General features: G+C 41.3%; 1 protein-coding gene across 1 annotated transcript in view; it reads left to right on the top strand.

Moving 5' to 3' along the window:
- The window catches only part of LOC115157207 (parathyroid hormone/parathyroid hormone-related peptide receptor), a 65666-nt gene that overhangs the window by 44394 nt on the left and 3165 nt on the right, over positions 1–18107 (top strand). Inside the window, exons 3-11 of the mRNA XM_029705267.1 lie at positions 1754–1864; positions 2247–2371; positions 8566–8660; positions 12937–13123; positions 15212–15365; positions 15929–15989; positions 16480–16546; positions 16709–16803; positions 17756–17897. Coding sequence (XP_029561127.1) covers positions 1754–1864; positions 2247–2371; positions 8566–8660; positions 12937–13123; positions 15212–15365; positions 15929–15989; positions 16480–16546; positions 16709–16803; positions 17756–17897 — 1037 coding nt within the window. The remainder of the gene's footprint in view (positions 1–1753; positions 1865–2246; positions 2372–8565; positions 8661–12936; positions 13124–15211; positions 15366–15928; positions 15990–16479; positions 16547–16708; positions 16804–17755; positions 17898–18107) is intronic.

Genomic DNA, 18107 nt, shown 5'->3' with positions numbered 1-18107 from the left:
AGGCCTGAATCAAATGATTGCAGGGAAAAGAAAATGTTATTTAAAACCTATAATAGATCACCAATACCAAAGTCCCCCACAGTCACGTTTATATTTAAATCATGGTCATGGAATTTATAGGAAATTATATATGTGTGTGTTCTGTGTTTAATTTGAGTCTGTTGGTAGGTGGTCCAATGACTATTAAAAGTACAGCCAAAAAAACTAAAACCTAAGACCGATTTCATTCTCACTTCACTCCCAGGACCATGTGGTCATTGTGATTTTGAAAAACGTGAAGCTTCTTTGGCTACTTTTTCAACCCTGTCATCTCTCACAATCCAAAATCAGTCTAATTCATACAAAGTCTACGCTCTAATTGAGAGCCGGGTGACAGGCCATTTTGAAGGCACATAAAAAGCATTTTGTCATTGCCTCTGATGTTTCTTTGTAACTTTGATTACAGGAATGAGACAATAATAGATGTAAAGCAAAGAGAAACCAGTTTTAGTTTTATCCTCAACTAGTTATTAGTGGTGAGTGTGGGGCAGATGTTTTCAATAATAGAAAATAAAAGAATAGCCAGAAACCTGCGTCTGCCAGCGATCTGTGGGGAGAGGGGACTACACTCCCACTATTGCAGGGCTAGGGTTAATAATAATGTTCTAAAATGCTACTGCTGCCCGTATTAATGAACGTGAGGCTGCTGATCCCAGAAAAGTAAGGCTTCTGCCTTCAACTCACAACAATTCATTGTGCGTTAAAGGCATTTTCGCAAACTTGTACAAATAGCAACTTCACTGCACAGTAAACACACTCAGGGAGCGAGGAAGAAACATTTTACGAAAGGGTGGATTTAAGAGCGGTTAGCAGAACAACATTTCTGCTTGACTCTGCTCTTCCACTGTGGTAGACTAGACTCTGTGTTCAGTGTTGCGTCATAGTATCTTTGTTTCTTCCCAGGGTGCCAGAACGCTGCAGCCTTGTCACTGTTGTTTTCTTAATTTTGCATGGAATCTCCACAAATAAGATCCATATTAAAACCACTTTAACAAAACAGATGCACTATAGCGTGTGAGTGCTGCGGTGAGATCATAAGCGTTCAATAAATAGCCCGTTTAGGCCTATGCCTCTCCTATGGATCATTAGAAACATGCCTGCTTAGACCTACTCAGTTATTTAATGATTACAGCATTGCAAGTGTCCATTTCAGGCAGAGGAAGCAACGTAGACTAGCAAACATGTCTTTCTTGTGGGGTGGACATAAACAGCCTACCGTGACTGATTTGATATATCGGATGGGATTGAAGCGGATGCATGCCACAACAAATTAAAATAAAAACATTGAAATTGACACACATTTGCTTGCAAATGTAGACATTTCAGAGGTGTTTTGGGAATTCAATGCTGGTTTGTTGAGCCTTAATTGTAAAGACCAAACATATCCAGCAGACAGAACATAACACTGCTCTGGATGACTGATGTTGTGAACATTCAGCATCACAAAGGACATTGCATCTGTTTCCTGCATACCCACCAATTAACAGGCCGCTAGGGCTGTCTTTCTCTACATGCTATTTATGATCATAACATTAGGTTAAAGTTCATTTGTGTACCGTCTTTAGAGGACAACACAATTAAAAAAAACAGCTACTCACTGGTGCTCTGGAATATAAGAAAGAAGCCTCCAGCAGTGTAATGTTGGAGCCAAGGCAGTGAACACTCAAACTCACTACACTTAAATGTCCCCATTGCTTTGTCTCTACTCCTGCAGATGGTTACTGCTCGCCAGAGTGGGATGGCATTGTTTGTTGGCCTGAGGGGTCTCCTGGGAAGCTTGTGTCCACTGCCTGTCCAGAGTACATCTATGACTTCAACCATAAAGGTAACACTGGCCCCTTGATAGCCTGCAGTTCAACAGTTCTCTTGCACATAGCTCATTTTCCATTTTAGGTCATGGTGCTCAATGCCCACATTAGTAAGATAGCCAATAGGCCTCTGAGATAGTGGATCATCTTTTATCTACTTTAATCTGTAACACAGCATGGGGCATTTATTTTCTATATATTTCTATAGCTATGGCAATGCAACAAGATATTGCATTTCTTTATGTAAGTACTTCGTCTTACAAGGCTGTTGTGAAGTTGTTGAAATGCCCATGATTTCCGATGTGATTAGACAACGGCAATATGCACGTACAGGTGAAAAGAAACGACATGTGCGTTGTGTCATTCTGTTGTTTTCTGTAATTGTGTTGTATTCTACAGGACTAGCCTATCGTCGCTGTGACAACAATGGGACGTGGGAGCTGACCACCAACAACAACAAGACATGGGCCAACTACAGCGAATGTGCAAAATTCCTCTCGCACTATAACAAAAACAATGAGAAGGTGAGAGTCATGTCCATCCCAGCATTCATTTCTCCGCACCATTAGACAATGCCAACTTTGTCAGAGACGTGACACAATAGTAGTGGACAGGGACAGTGGCCATTGTGTTAAGTGCATTGTGCCAGTTTCTGATTGAGAGGGGGTCAAATACTTATTTCCCTCATTAAAATGCAAATCAATTTATAAAGTTTTTGACATGCGTTTTCCTGGATTATTTTGTTGTTATTCTGTCTCTCACTTTTCAAATAAACCTACCATTAAAATTATAGACTGATCATTTCTTTGTCAGTGGGCAAACGTACAAAATCAGCAGGGGATCAAATACTTTTTTCTCTCACTGTAGGTGAAAAATCTGTGGATGTGCCCTTGAGCAAGGCACTTAGCCCTAATTGCTCCTGTAAGTTTCTCTGAATAAGGGCATCTGCTAAATGAAAATACTTGTGGTTGGAAGTGAGTTACAGGAGCAATGTTTCACCTAGTTAAACTTGTAGTGTATTTGAGCTTTAAAAAGGCTTATGAAGTTTGTGATATCCACTTTGAAATTCCAGACTGGATTTTCCCTTATGAAAAATGTATCAACCCCTAAAAAAATGTCCATTAATTATAATAGTTTAATAAATGATTAAGCTGTTTTATTGTTTCTTACGACGCAACTACCATACACTCACGTGGTAGACGGAACTAGAAATATCCAACTAACTGGTTGAACGAGGCACGTGTAGAACTACAACCAGTTAGCAGGTCGAAAATGTCATTGTTTCCTAGTTCCAACTAGCACGTGAACGCGGCATGAGCTACCGTACAGCGAGAGTTTGGACTTGTGTTTCGAAGGCAGAGGATGAGTCTGAGTCGTATTTAGTTTTACACAAATAATTGTAAATTTTCAGTAATAAAACTGACAATTATTTATTTTTGATTAAATGTACTGAAGATGGGAGTACAGTCGCTTCATGCGTTGTATGTGTGTGCTTACTGTCTCCCTGATATTGGCTACTAGGCAGCTACTTCCCCAGCCGTTGCCAGACAGAAGTGCTTGTCAAGCGGAGCGAAAGGCACTGTGTCCCGGTGTTGTTGCCGTTCATGCCCTCCTCATTGAGTAGTAGACTGTATGTATGTATCAAGGTGATATCTATATGGTTATCCATGTTAGTTATTTATTGTGTAGGCTGCTATCCTACTTGAAATAAAATGATGGGAGGTGAATCAATTGCCATGTTAGCTACCGCCGGCGACACGACCGTGATACCCAAATGGAAGCATCTCAGGTCGGCAGGCATGTCAATACAACACTGGTTCACTGGTCACTGGCTTATCGACTCGTCGTGCACCCCAATCAGCCACACAAAACGGTGTTGAGTGGCAACAAATCTACCCAATTAGCTGATTCGCTTTCCACACAACTACTCCTTTCGACACACCCAGTCACCCATACTCCAGTCTCCATGGGCTGCAGCGACCCATACTTGCATTCAGGGGCTGATTACCTACCACCTCCTTATCAAGGCCCAGTGACAGGACAGACAAACTGCAACCCATGGCAGTCCACTGGCGTAGAACTGAGTGTTAAGGAAATCCATTCGATCATTGAAATGAACACCTCTAATAACGGTTGTTGAGGGCCAAGGGGTTTAACCCGTTACAATCGTGGGAATTGGCCTATATGGATAGGGCCAAATATAAATGTTTCTAACATAAGAAATATGAGAAGCATATGCATAACTATGATTACAATTTAAAGGGGACATTTTGGAGAGTAATGGGAAATTACTGGACCAAAATTGAGGACGCAACAGTTCACCTGACATGAGACTGAATCCAAACCACCTGACACGAGACTGAATCCAAACCACCTGACACGAGACTGAATCCAAACCACCTGACACGAGACTGAATCCAAACCACCTGACACGAGACTGAATCCAAACCACCTGACACGAGACTGAATCCAAACCACCTGACACGAGACTGAATCCAAACCACCTGACACGAGACTGAATCCAAACCACCTGACACGAGACTGAATCCAAACCACCTGACACGAGACTGAATCCAAACCACCTGACACGAGACTGAATCCAAACGTTACGCTGCACTTTTCGCAGCATTTGACAATTATGAAATCTGAAAATACTCTGGACATATTCAATAACATTATAAGAATATTCATGGCAAATGTGGGGTAGGTGCAACATGACAAAGAAATTACAAGGGAATGAGTGAGAGGCCTAATTGGTGTGCACAGGTAATTTCAATGCAATTTTATGACTCAAAGAACAGTCTTAATTTACTTCTTTTTTTTTGCTCTCCTAGCTATGTATGTCCTTGAGGAACTGAAGCTAACACACTTTTGTTTGTAACTGTTGTTGTTGTTGTTCACGCAATCTAAAAACGGTCCATTATAAATCACAATCTGGGTCAGGTGGGCATCATTTGAAAGCGTTCAGGCTCATTCTGTTCAGAACAACCCAGGGTATAATGCCATGTTATCCTTGGAACTGCACATCAAACAAAGTGATCAGAAACGTTGATACTGTAAATTACATGAGCTTTATCATATTGAAATATGAATTGCACATTTGGACAAATGGGTGTATGGTTTGCTTGTATGACATCAAAGCGGTATTTATTATAATGTTCAATGTCTGATATTTCAGAACACATCAAATGCTCTTAATTTACAGCATTCCTCTCGCTCAGACAACAAAACATTTAAAAAAAATCCCAATTAGCAGGAGGGATGGGAACATCATCTATTTCTGCATTATGCTAACAATTAGAACGCGGTTCGAATCTTATACAGCTCTGTATAGCAGAGACCCTAAGCTCTATCATACACTGAGTTTACAAAACATTAGGAACACTTGCTCTTTCCATTTCCATTTCCATTATCCAGAGCGACTTACAAATTGGTGCATTCACCTTATGATATCCATGACGTAGACTGTCCAGATCGAAGCTATGATCTCTTATTGGTGTCACCTGTTAAATCCACGTCAATCAGTGTAGATGAAGGATGATAAATAATGTTTTTTTTGGGGGGGATTTCGACACCTTGTTGAGTCCATGCTCCAACAAATTGAGGCAGTTCTGAGGGCAAAAGGGGGTACAACTCAATATTAGGAAGGTGCTGCTAATGTTTTGTATACTCAGTGTATTTTTTTTAAATATTGATTTTACTAATAACAACAGATTAAACAAATGTAATAAGTTTAGAGGGTGTAATACAATGTAATATTATTAATCTACAATTTATGTTCTTAACCCAGGGCAACATGAGCCTGGTAGGCTCACAAGGATATTGGTATCCACAGTACTCCACCAATTATACAAATTTCAACTTAATACTTCTTGCATTCCCCCAAAAAGTTTTGGGGAACATGAATGCACTGTAATTTAAAACTGCAAAGTCTTCTCTCTGCCTCATGGCAACATTTGTAGAATTGCAGGATATTAGCTTTAAAGCTACAACAACAAAACATTTCTCTGCCCCATGACAAAATGTGTAGAATTTTTAGGAAATTAGCTTGAAAAATGTTCTCTACATTGCCAAGAGGCGGAATTTTAAAATGTTATTTTCCAGGGCCCGAGAGTTGGTTCGTACTTCCATGCACTGCCGAAGTCTTTGTATGCTATTTTTATCTCACTCGAGTTGTGTTCTGATTATGAGGGGGTCCCTGATGAATTTGCGACCACAAAAGGGGTCCCCGGATCCAAAAAGTGTTGAGAACCCCTGATGTATAGCATGTTACTGTACAGCCACTGAGTTCCAAATTAGGTGCTTATCAGTGTCCAAATCTGCTATTTTCATACCGAGTGAGTGAGTGTAAAGGACTACTGAATGGAATGTAATGAAATTGGAATGACTTCTGTGATAACAGCAGAATAAAGCAAAGGAAATAGATATCAGTATCAGTCATCTTTCTATGATTAAAGTTGCTTTGAAAAAAATCAGTCTTGAAAAAAATCTATTTCCACATGTTGAATTTTTCCCTCGAAATCCTGGCTAAAGTGCTTTGTATTATTTTGGGAGAGAGGTGCCAGTCATGTACCCTTTTTTCTGACAATCCAATCCAGCTCCAATCCATTTAAGTCAGGGGAAGAGGCCTACAGGAATCATATCAGATTGTAAGAATGCGTTTAATGAAGGTAAAGCTAGGGTGACAGGTAGCCTAGTGGTTAAGTGCGTTGGGCCAGTAACTGAAAAGTTGACTACTAAATTCAGAAGCCTTTTTAAACCTCAAATACACTACACGTTTGCAGGAAGGTTCTACTGCAACAGAGTGATCAAATGAAGATCCTAGGTTGGATAGTGACGAGATCTGCTCAGCTGACAAGGGTAGGGCCAGAGAGCACAGGGAAAGTGGGCCATCAGATAAAACAAAGAGCGGACATTCAGCCTTTGTGATTTTTACTGTCCAATGTTTTTTCTTCCCAATAGGATCTGTTTTCTCTTCAGTGCTTCTCAATGCAGCTTTTTCTCCTGTTAACCCCAACATTTCTCTGGTCTCTCCCCACCTGCATTCTTCTCTCCTTCTTTTAAATGTGGCTCTCAACATTAAGGTTTTGGGTGGAGGAGATTGTGGGTATCCATCCACATTTTGATGAGGCCCCCTAATTTTCCTCCTTATGCCAATGGTCTCCCGGTTCCAGGATTCATAGCAGCAGCAATGAAACCCTTCAGCCGCGCACCACAACTTAGGAACCCTTTGGTTTGGCGCTCTGTCTCCATCCCTAAATGATAACAGCAGTGGAGGAGGCTCTGGTTACAGCAGGCCCCAGAGTAGCCCCTCCACTAGGCTGTGTTGATACAGGGACCACGGGTAGCTAGCTGGAGGCCAGACCTAGATTCAAACAGTGTTCGTTTTCTTGCAAATACTTTTGAGGGTTGATTGAGCCTGCCTGGAGAGCCAGATGGCCAAAGTGTATTATTTTGGAACTATGCTGTTGGTTCCATTACACCAGGCAAGCTCAATCAAGTGCAACTAAAGTATTTGAAAGAAAACAAGTCCTATTTGAACCCAGGTGTGCTAGCTTCTTGCCTCTCCAGCAGTATGTCCTCTGGCTGCATGCTCTGTGCTGTAATCTCCTGCTGGAAGCCCCAGCACTCTCGACACCTCACCCAGGCTTTTGTGAGCGCGGCACATCTCTCAAGCCAAATGTTCCGTTTATTAAAACCTGGAGTCATCTCAGTCAGTCTCTTGGTGGGCAGCCTTATTGCCTGGTGGGCTTTAGTCGTCTGGTGAGCAGCTCGCTGTCAGAAGCAATGCACCCCATTTCATTCAGAAACTAATTAGAGGCCTGGAACGGTCGCACACCATGGCATGACCTTTGACCTTGGAATGGTTGCACACATTGACATAAGCTTCTCTCAACTTTGGTATGCAGGCTGTTTAGTTTTCGGTCCACAGCAGTTTTCTATGTTGCAATGTGTAGCCTGCAACTGTATTGGTATTTGGTATTTATTAGGATCCCCATTAGCCGCTGCAAAAGAAGCAGCTTCTATTCCTGGGATCCACATGAAACATGACATAATACATAGTACAGAACATTATTAGTCAAGGACTGAACTACATATAGTTACAATGTCACAAATAGCCTACATGTCAGTACATACACATAATATCTAAGTCTAATACATAGTACATTGCAAATTTGAATACAAGATATATAAAATGACTGTGAGTCGTTTGTCAAGAGTAACATTATCCTCAGTGCTTCTGGAAAGCATGAAATGTGTAACTTATTTATCACAGATTTATTGGGACAATATTGTGTCATTGGAATGGTAGGTTGTATATATTGTAAATGATAAATGTAGCACACAAGGCACAGAGGCCCATGATAGCTTGACTTTATCAACAAATGTATGGGGACAATATTGTGTAATTGGAATGTCATCGGTCAATGACTGTATAGCCATTTTTTATGTATTGTAAAATTATTAATCTAGCACACCAGGCACATACTAGTCATGGATTTATCAAATATCTATCACTTCCTCAACCAAGCTACTGTAAGTAGGCTGACACCTCTGAGTACACAGTACATGATATGACAAACAACATTTATCCTTCATATGTCCTTGTCTCTCTTGTCCCAACAGGAGGTGTTTGACTGACTGTACCTCATCTAGACAGTTGGGTCCTCCATCTCTCTAATGTTTCTCCTTCATATGTCCTTGTCTCTCTCAACAGGAAGTGTTTGACCGTTTGTACCTCATCTATACAGTGGGATACTCCATCTCTCTGGGATCACTTATGGTGGCTGTAGTCATCCTAGGTTATTTCCGGTGAGTGATCTACTTGTTGCCATTGGGAAAATTCCTTTCTCAGTTAATATTTTATCTTCCACCAAATCCCACCTGGGCTTGAGAGCTGGGTGAATTAACGGTCCGAGTGGGACAGAGATTTGGGTTAGTGTCACAGTAATGATATTGGTACCTTCCATTAAAATCAGGACAACTGTGGTTTCATTTTTTATGGGGTGCTGCTGAGCATGCATATTTAAAAAATGCCGTTGGGAAATAGTAAAAGTACTGTGAATATGAGACAGCAAAGAGTAAGGAAAAATGAAGAAATATATCGTCAAAGATGATTTTGATGGCAGTGAGTGACTTTCTTAATGGGAAAAACAGTCAATAGCCCTGGCGGTATCTTGCTACTGTTTTAGTCTGTTTTTTTCATCTTTATTTAACTAGGCAAGTCAGTTAAGAACAAATTCTTATTTAGCCTAGGAACAGTGGATGACTTGTTCAGGGGTAGAACAACAGATTTTTACCTTGTTAGCCCAGGGATTTGATCTAGCAACCTTTTAGTTACTGGCCCAACACTCTAACCACTAGGCTACTTGCCACCCTAGGTAACCTAGTGTTTTGTGTGGTGAAACAAAGAAACAAAACGTGCAAAATGTCTATGTAAACTAAAAAAAGAAACAGCCCTTTTTCAGTACCCTGTCTTTCAAAGATAATTCGTAAAAATCCAAGTAACTTCACAGATCTTCATTGTAAAAGGTTTAAACACTGTTTCCCAATGAACCATAAACAATTAATGAACATGCACCTGTGGAACGGTCGTTAAGACACTAACAGCTTACAGACGGCAGGCAATTAAGGTTACAGTTATGAGAACTTAGGACACTAAAGAGGCCTTTCTACTGACTCTGAAAAACACCAAAAGAAAAATGCCCAGAGTCCCTGCTCATCTGCGTGAACGTGTGTTAGGCATGCTGCAAGGAGGCATGAGGACTGCAGATGTGGCCAGGGCAATAAATTGCAATGTCCGTACTGTGCAATGCCTAAGACAGCGCTACAGGGAGACAGGACTGACAGCTGATCGTCCTCACAGTGACAGAGCACGTGTAACACCTGCACAGGATCGGTACATCTGAACATCACACCTGCGGGACAGGTACAGGATGGCAACAACAACTGCCCAAGTTACACCAGGAACGCAAAATCCTTCCATCAGTGCTCAGACTGTCCGCAATAGGCTGAGAGAGGCTGGACTGAGGGCTTGTAGGCCTGTTGTAAGGCAGGTCCTCACCAGACATCACCGGCAACATTGTCGCCTATGGGCACAAACACACCATCGCTGGACCAGACAGTACTGGCAAAAAGTGCTCTTCACTGTCGGATTTGCATTTGTCATTGAAGGAATGAGTGTTACACCGAGGTCTGTACTCTGGAGCAGGATCGATTTGGAGGTGGAGGGTCCGTCATGGTCTGGGGCGGTGTGTCACAGTGTCATCGGACTGAGTTGTTGTCATTGCAGGCAATCTCAACGCTGTGCGTTACAGGGAAGACATCCTCCTCCCTCATGTGGTACCCATCCTGCAGGCTCATCCTGACATGACCCTCCAGCATGACAATGCCACCAGCCATACTGCTCGTTCTGTGCATGATTTCCTGCAAGACAGGAATGTCAGTGTTCTGCTATGGCCAGCGAAGAGCCCGGATCTCAATCCCATTGAGCACGTCTGGGACCTGTTGGATTGGAGGGTGAGGGCCAGGGCTATTCCCTCCAGAAATGTCCGGGAACTTGCAAGTGTCTTGGTGGAAAAGTAGGGTAAAATCTCACAGCAAGAACTGGCAAATCTGGTGCAGTCCATGAGGAGGATGCACTGCAGAACTTAATGCAGCTGGTGGCCACACCAGATACTGACTGTTACTTTTGACTTTGACACCCCTTTGTTCAGGGACACATTATTCAATTTCTGTTAGTCACATGTCTGTGGAACTTGTTCAGTTTATGTCTCAGTTGTGGAATATTGTTATGTTCATACAAATATTTACAGTGAGAGGACATTTCTTTTTTTGCTGAGTTTATAATGTTTTACCTTTGCCTTTTCTGTGAGCGTTTGACTTTCAAAAGGATTAGCTATAGCTGCCTTTGAGGTTGTTGCCTTGGGGCCAGCGTGTGATTGTGGTACGTGCCTCATCTTGCTGACATTTATGTTCTTAGTTATTTTCATACTTATTGATCTCAGGCCATAGAGATCTATAGGAAAGCTGTGGTTAGTGTGTGTTGTTATTCTGTCTACTTAGTGGGATGTTTATATGAAGATATCGTTAATATATTGGTGTGCAGTTTCAGCCGCATCAAAATACTGTCATCTACAGGCTGAAACCTTTAAGGCGGGCTGAAAGGGCGAATTAATTCTGACAGTCAATTTTATATGTAGTGAATTGACTGGTTGGATTTTCTAGAGAGTTACTTTGTTCTTATCATTGCCTTAGAACAATGTATGACTCATATTCAACAGCATAAACGCTAATCCTTGAATTCATTTGACATTTTAAAGTGAATCAGGTCCAGGAATTGGTGTAAAGTCGTGTTTACAAACGTTCCGCTCAACATGACTTAGGGCCTAACCCAATGTTTTAAGAGAGAAAGCCCCTAAACTGGCACCAGGAAATCTACAGGCCAAATGAGTTTAATAAGGCGTCTCAGGGGTCCATGGATGTCTGGGCTGACGATCCAGCAGCATGTTCAGGAGCACTCCAGCCACGGCTCCCTCTTCCATTTAACGTCAGGCTTTTAAAACCCTCGGACACGAGAGAGGCAGGTTCATTTTCTGGGGAGAGACCAAGTGATACATACTGCACATTAGCAGTAGTGTTCCTCCTCTTCACCCAATGCACTGGGGGACTGTTCACCTCACAGGAGGCTGGTGGCACCTGAATTAGGGAGCACGGGCTCTTGGTAATGCCTGGAGCGGAATCAGTGGAATGGTATCAAACACATTGGGTTCCATGTGTTTGATTCCATTCTGTTCACTCCATTCCAGCCATTATTCTGAGCCGTCCTCCCCTCAGCAGCCTCCACTGGTTCACATACAATATGATTTTCCCTCACAACTTCATAAATCAATATTCCCCAAAGCAGAGCTTGTCTAATAGCCAGGTTACCTATTGGTTTGACTACAGAGGTTAGTCACAAGCAAATAATGAGCGAATAATGATTCATGAGTTTTCTGCTGTCACTTATTATATAGCTCCCTATGATTTAAAGATGTTGACAAGGGATATTTTGAGGATAATGTGACAGATAAACTTGCTTGTCTGGGAGGAAATTCACATGCTCTTTGTTCTGCTCAATACACCAGGGCTTGACATGAACTCTTTTAGCCACCTGTCCTTCGGACAAGTAGGACTGATCTTTTACTTGTCCGAAAGCTTAAGTCACTTGTATGGTCTGTCACACCATGGGCCAAAAAGGTGACTGAACTTTGCGTTTTTGATGCAAGAAACCACCTCACAAAATATAGTACATTCATTATGATCACTGGTGTTGACAATGGAACGCTGCTGGTCTCGGAACCCATGTATTGTATCTCCTGCTGTTGTGGCCTTGAGCAAGGCACTTAACCCCCCACAAAGTATAATACTGCACTGATAGGCTACTGTATAAAACACGTGGTCTGTCAACTGTCCATCTGGAGAGCTACTGGCTGTGAAGGATCTTCACCCAACCCTGCTCAAACGAGCAGGGCTGGAGCATACGCCTGCACGCACAGTAGCTCTTCTGGAATCTCCAGGAGGATGTTGGCCACCCTGCAACATTACAATTACCACCAAATACTTTTTATGTCTTTATAAAATAATTCCCTCACTCAATGAACCAGGGACCAAATGGCTAAGGTGGGCGAGGTTCATTCAATATTTGTGCTTTTCAATCCCCTAAATCTCAAGAATGTGTTATAGTCAGCGAGGAATTCAGCTGGCTCTAATTATGATGAGTACCCTTCTGAAGAGTGTGAAAACACACACCCACATTCACACACACATACTGTTCACACGCACACTCACTGTGAAAAACCTTCACCCCTCCACACACTTACCACCTTGATAACATTTCAACATGGGTTTCTAATGTAGTAATGGCTTAGTAGCAACACATTCTCTGATGTTTTGCACAAGGATTTATGTATTTTTTAAATGATTGTCTTTGGTCTGAAGAAGCCAACAGTATAACTTACAATTACCCCAACATGATGATTGCGTATCACGGTGCAGATTATATCATCATTTATATGATCTTTCTCTCCTCTCCTCTCTTCTCTTCCAGGCGGTTGCATTGTACCAGGAACTACATCCACATGCACCTGTTTGTGTCCTTCATGCTCCGAGGCATCAGCATCTTCGTAAAGGACGTGGTGCTGTACTCTGGCTCTGCCCTAGAAGATATGGAGAGAGTCAGTGTGGAAGATCTCAAGTCCATCACTGAGGCTCCTCCAGCTAACAAAACCCAGTTTGTAAGTACCTAATCTTTTCTCCCCAGACTATAGGAAATTTGGTGCGTGAGAATAGTAGGTAGCAGGCTAATGTAGTTAAGTCACTGACCAAACGCAACTGTGAATTATTTCCATAGAAAACTAATTCTGGAATACTTGTTGTTTACAAATTCTATAACTTGGTTATTTTGAAAGGTCCATTGTAAATTGGTTGGATCGTTGTAAAAGGCCTTCCTCTAAGGATATAGTGATCAGTGTAATCCAGGGACTATTGGATATGACTTACTAAAGTCCTTCCAGCATTCAGTATTATGAGTCATCGGTCTTTTCATTATAATTAGTATTTTTTCATTACTGTCTCTCGCAGCATTTCTAAATTACAAAAAAAGTCAATGCTACTGGAAAGACTTGCCTAATGATTATAAAACAGGGAGAGAGAGAGAGAGAGAGAGAGAGAGAGAGAGAGAGAGAGAGAGAGAGAGAGAGAGAGAGAGAGGAGAAAAGGCTAAGTCTCTCTTGGCTCGTGTGTATTATCCCTAGCTAGAGTGAGCATGCAAGGCTTAAGGAATCAGCTATGGACTTCAAAGTACAGGCAGAGGTTGGTTTCTCTTGGGGCATACACAGGCTGAACCGCCAGGGATTCCCTGTTGTTTACAGTTGATCAGCATCTACAGATTGGAACAACACACAGTATTCATTAGGATTAGAATACATCTTTAATTGTACAAACCGTGATTGGAACCTAGAGGTTAAGGTTTCATCCTGGACAGGCTTGAATGTTGGTTTACTCACTATAAAGTGATTTCACATTTGTCAATGTACACACTGCCCTTAGAGTTTCTGTATGTCGCACCAACCCAGCAGTAGAACTATATAACAGTGCGAAGCAAGAGTGGATTATAAGGATTCAAAATGGCTTCAGGTCACTATAAGAAGATCCAAGGCATTCTGAATTGATTCTGCGATTGACAGGTCGTGACCTTGAGACTATAGTGCCTCGATCACAACGACAGCGTCATTGCATTTTAGTTCACCAGAACTACGTTCACTTCCAATGGAACGTTGCTGCATTTCGTTGCAGAGGCAGTTGCAGTGCGTTCTGTGTGGTGCATACGTTGGATTTATCGAACGTATGCGTCAAAATGTATGCGTAGACGGCTCGACAGAAATGGTAGCAGAAGGTGAATGTTAAACTTCTGTTTCACACATATCCAGATGCTGCTGCGTACCATTTTGCGCAATGATGCTGTCGGTGTGATCAAGGTTCTATCTGCCCAAAGCATAGTTTTGAGATATTGAGCATAAAAGTTTTCACATGCCAGATCTCAGAACTGTATTGTAGTGAATTCTTCTTTTGTTACTCATTAAGGTCCTCAGCTTAAAGGTACCTAAAGTGCAGAGTATAAAAATCCTGAGACATTTGTAAATCCGTGTCTTTATGGGGGTGCAATCACGGATATAACCTTATGGCTCTGAAATGTCAATCTGGGTTCAGCCATAAGGTTCGATCTGACACTTCTGAATTAGACATGTTCCGTTTTTAAGAAGACTGTAGCTATTTGAATAGCATACATGATAGAATAACACTATTGTATCAAGATAGAGTCAGAACACATCATCAGATACATTAAGACATTTATTATGATCCTCAGATGAATTACTGTCATCACTGAACAACGATGTGATATCATTTACTGTAAGATTTCTGACATTGTTGTTTTTTTTTGCTTGCGTGCCATTATTGCTGGCTAGACTAGCCTAGATCATACTTAGAGGGAGATGGCAGAGACATGCGTTCTGATTAGTTTTGTATTTGTTCAGGCCTGTGATTGGATTGCAGATAGAACCTTATATCATAAAGTTCAAATTGGTTCATGCAGATATAATTTTTTTTCACTTAAAATGTACTTTTTCAAAATGTTTACTTCACAGAGATGTGAAAAACCATCTAAAGATCAGATAGAACCTTATAGTGCCTAGGTCTCAAGGTGTTGGAAGTCATTACTCATTCATCTACAGGTGCTTGTGACCATGAAATAGGCTGCTGTATTTAAGGATGCTTAGTAAGTTCAGTATATTTGATGTATTTGTCTGTTGTGTTTCCTTTAGATTGGCTGTAAGGTGGCAGTGACCCTGTTCCTATATTTCCTGGCTACCAACTACTATTGGATCCTAGTAGAGGGTCTGTACCTCCACAGCCTCATCTTCATGACCTTCTTCTCAGACAGGAAGTACCTCTGGGGATTCACTCTAATTGGATGGGGTGAGTGGTCACAGAATTCTTTGGAGGTTTTACTGCAGATTCACTGCTATGAAGTAAAAAAATAAGCTAAACGTACTTTCCCAGACAGATGTATTAATCAATCAATTTCAAAAGCCATTCCAATGTTATAAGGTTTCGAGGAAGGTTTAGTAGAAAGCTGATAATATTGTTGATTCCACAATTATCTACAATTCATTGGTTTCACACATGCTGTGTGAGTACAACTATAATCAGAACTCAAGAAGAGCTCAGAAAACTCGGCTGTACGGCTCCTGCATTGTACACACTGTGCGTATCTGTTATGTAAGCACAGCGCATACAATGTGGATGCCGTGTCACCCAATTGCCTCGCTGCAAGAATCCCGAAAAACGACATTATATTAGCAGTATATTACAAGGGTAATTTTGACTTGAATCCACAATGATAATTAGAAGAAAATGACTGTATTTTGTTTTTGAATCATTGTTTGTGTGATTGCAAATAATGATGCTCTGTTCTGTAGGGGTCTCGGCTGTTTAGTTGTTTTAAGATCTTTTTTATGTTTGTTGTTGTTGATTTACAGGGGTCCCAGCTATGTTTGTGACAGTGTGGGCGAGTGTGAGAGCCACCTTGGCAGACACAGAGTAAGTACTGCGCTAAAATCCCAATTCGTTATTGATGATGTCAGCTCTAAACACATAGTACTGTACATTTGCCAGAATCTTTCATGGGAATGTGAAACAGGACCTTAGAGCGTGCTCCAGAATCCTCTTAGATTCTTAGAACATTTAAGGGTGTGAGTGTACATCCTCAATTTCTTAGAAACACGCATTGCAGTATTTACACAGTAGTACCTCTCACAGGTAGATTCTGACAGTTTTCAGGGTAGGACATGTGTGTACGGAGGCAGTAGTTTGTGTACAAGGACCATGTGTAAACATTGCCATGGCTGGTTGGATAGAATTCCAGCCTAGGACTCAGAGCCTAGGAACAGACTGGAAGCACTGCCAACGTCCCCATGTGTTGTTGCTACACTAGGATAAACCGAAACAGATCAGATCCTGAAAGCGATCAGTTAAACAATTATACCTACCTGTATTAGTTTTTCATAAATGCCCTGTTTATCACTTGCAGGTGCTGGGACCTAAGTGCAGGCAATCTGAAGTGGATCGTACAAGTGCCCATTCTAACAGCAATAGTGGTAAGTAAACATGTCAATTGAAAATCTTAATTGGCGTAATGGCATTTAACGTTTTCGATTGACATGTTTACTTACCACAATTACTTACCACTATGACCACCATTTGCTTTTTGAGAGATTTAGCCTTGGTGTTCTACATTGTGTAATTTTCTGTTTTCAAAGGTGAATTTTATGCTGTTCCTGAATATAATACGAGTTCTGGCCACTAAACTTCGAGAGACAAATGCTGGTAGATGTGACACAAGACAGCAGTACAGGTAAGAAGCATTACTCTGACTGACTGCTCATCCTTCCCTGACTGCTTTATCATGACATTTTATTCTTTATATACATGTGTATTCTGTTTTATCTCCAGCATGCTGATAGAAATATAGAATCTTTATCACACCAAAACATGCCACCAGTAATGTCAGTGACACATATTATGTATGAAAATGCATAATGCAGTGAATGACCATGATAATATCAAACTTAATCTCCTCATTACAATAAATGTCACGCACAGTAAATCTAAAAATAAATGTTAAAAGTATAATAATAATAATCACATTGAAATCTGGACAGCACTGTAGATAAAAGGTACAGTAGATGGTCTTTGTAGCTGGCAAAAAATGTTTTATGAACAATGGGGCAAAATGCCAATAAATAGTGTACAAAATGTACAAAACATGACAATCTATGTATTTCCATGACATAGACTGACCAGGTGAAAGATATGATCCCTTATTGATGTCACCTGTTAAATCCACTTCAATCAGTGTAGACTTTAGACAAGACATGGAGTGTGTATGTGTACCATTCAGAGGGTGAATGGGCAAGATAAAATATTTAAGTGCCTTTGAAAGGGGTATGGTTGTAGGTGCAAGGCGCACCAGTTTGAGTGTGTCAAAAACTACAACGCTGCTGGGTTTTCAAAGCTCAACAGTTTCCTGTGTGTATCAAGAATGGTCCCCCACCCAAAGGACATCCAACCAACTTGACACAGCTGTGGGAAGCATTGGAGTCAACATTGGCCAGCATCCCTGTGGAACGCTTTTGACACCTTGACACTTTTGACACCTTGTAGAGTCCATGCCCCAAAGAATGCTGTTCTGAGGGCTAAAGGGGGAGCAACTCAATATTAGGAAGCTGATCTGCTTTGTTCACTCAGTGTGGATTGTAAGAAAAAATAAAAAATTATCGTATGAACATTTGCTTGTATTTATTCAGGAAACTGTTGAAGTCTACATTGGTCCTGATGCCACTGTTTGGTGTCCACTACATAGTGTTCATGGCCATGCCTTATACTGAAGTGACTGAAGTCCCATGGCAGATACAGATGCACTATGAGATGCTATTCAATTCATTCCAGGTACCGACTTATGTTGTACAGCATGGATGGATGGATGGATGAATGAATGAACAAACTAATGAACGAATTAACGAATGAATGAATGAACAAACGAACGAAAGAATGAATGAATATACTACTGCATATGGGTTTAGTCACAGGCAGCCAGCAATGGATCTGAAACGATGGGCTACTACAGTACTTTAAAAAGATCCACTAAGGGGCACTGCA

The sequence above is a fragment of the Salmo trutta genome, chromosome 21 (genome assembly GCF_901001165.1).
Source record: "Salmo trutta chromosome 21, fSalTru1.1, whole genome shotgun sequence".
Classification (NCBI taxonomy): domain Eukaryota; kingdom Metazoa; phylum Chordata; class Actinopteri; order Salmoniformes; family Salmonidae; genus Salmo; species Salmo trutta.
Note: the sequence above shows the minus strand (reverse complement) of the source record. Positions and strands in the feature narration are given on the sequence as shown.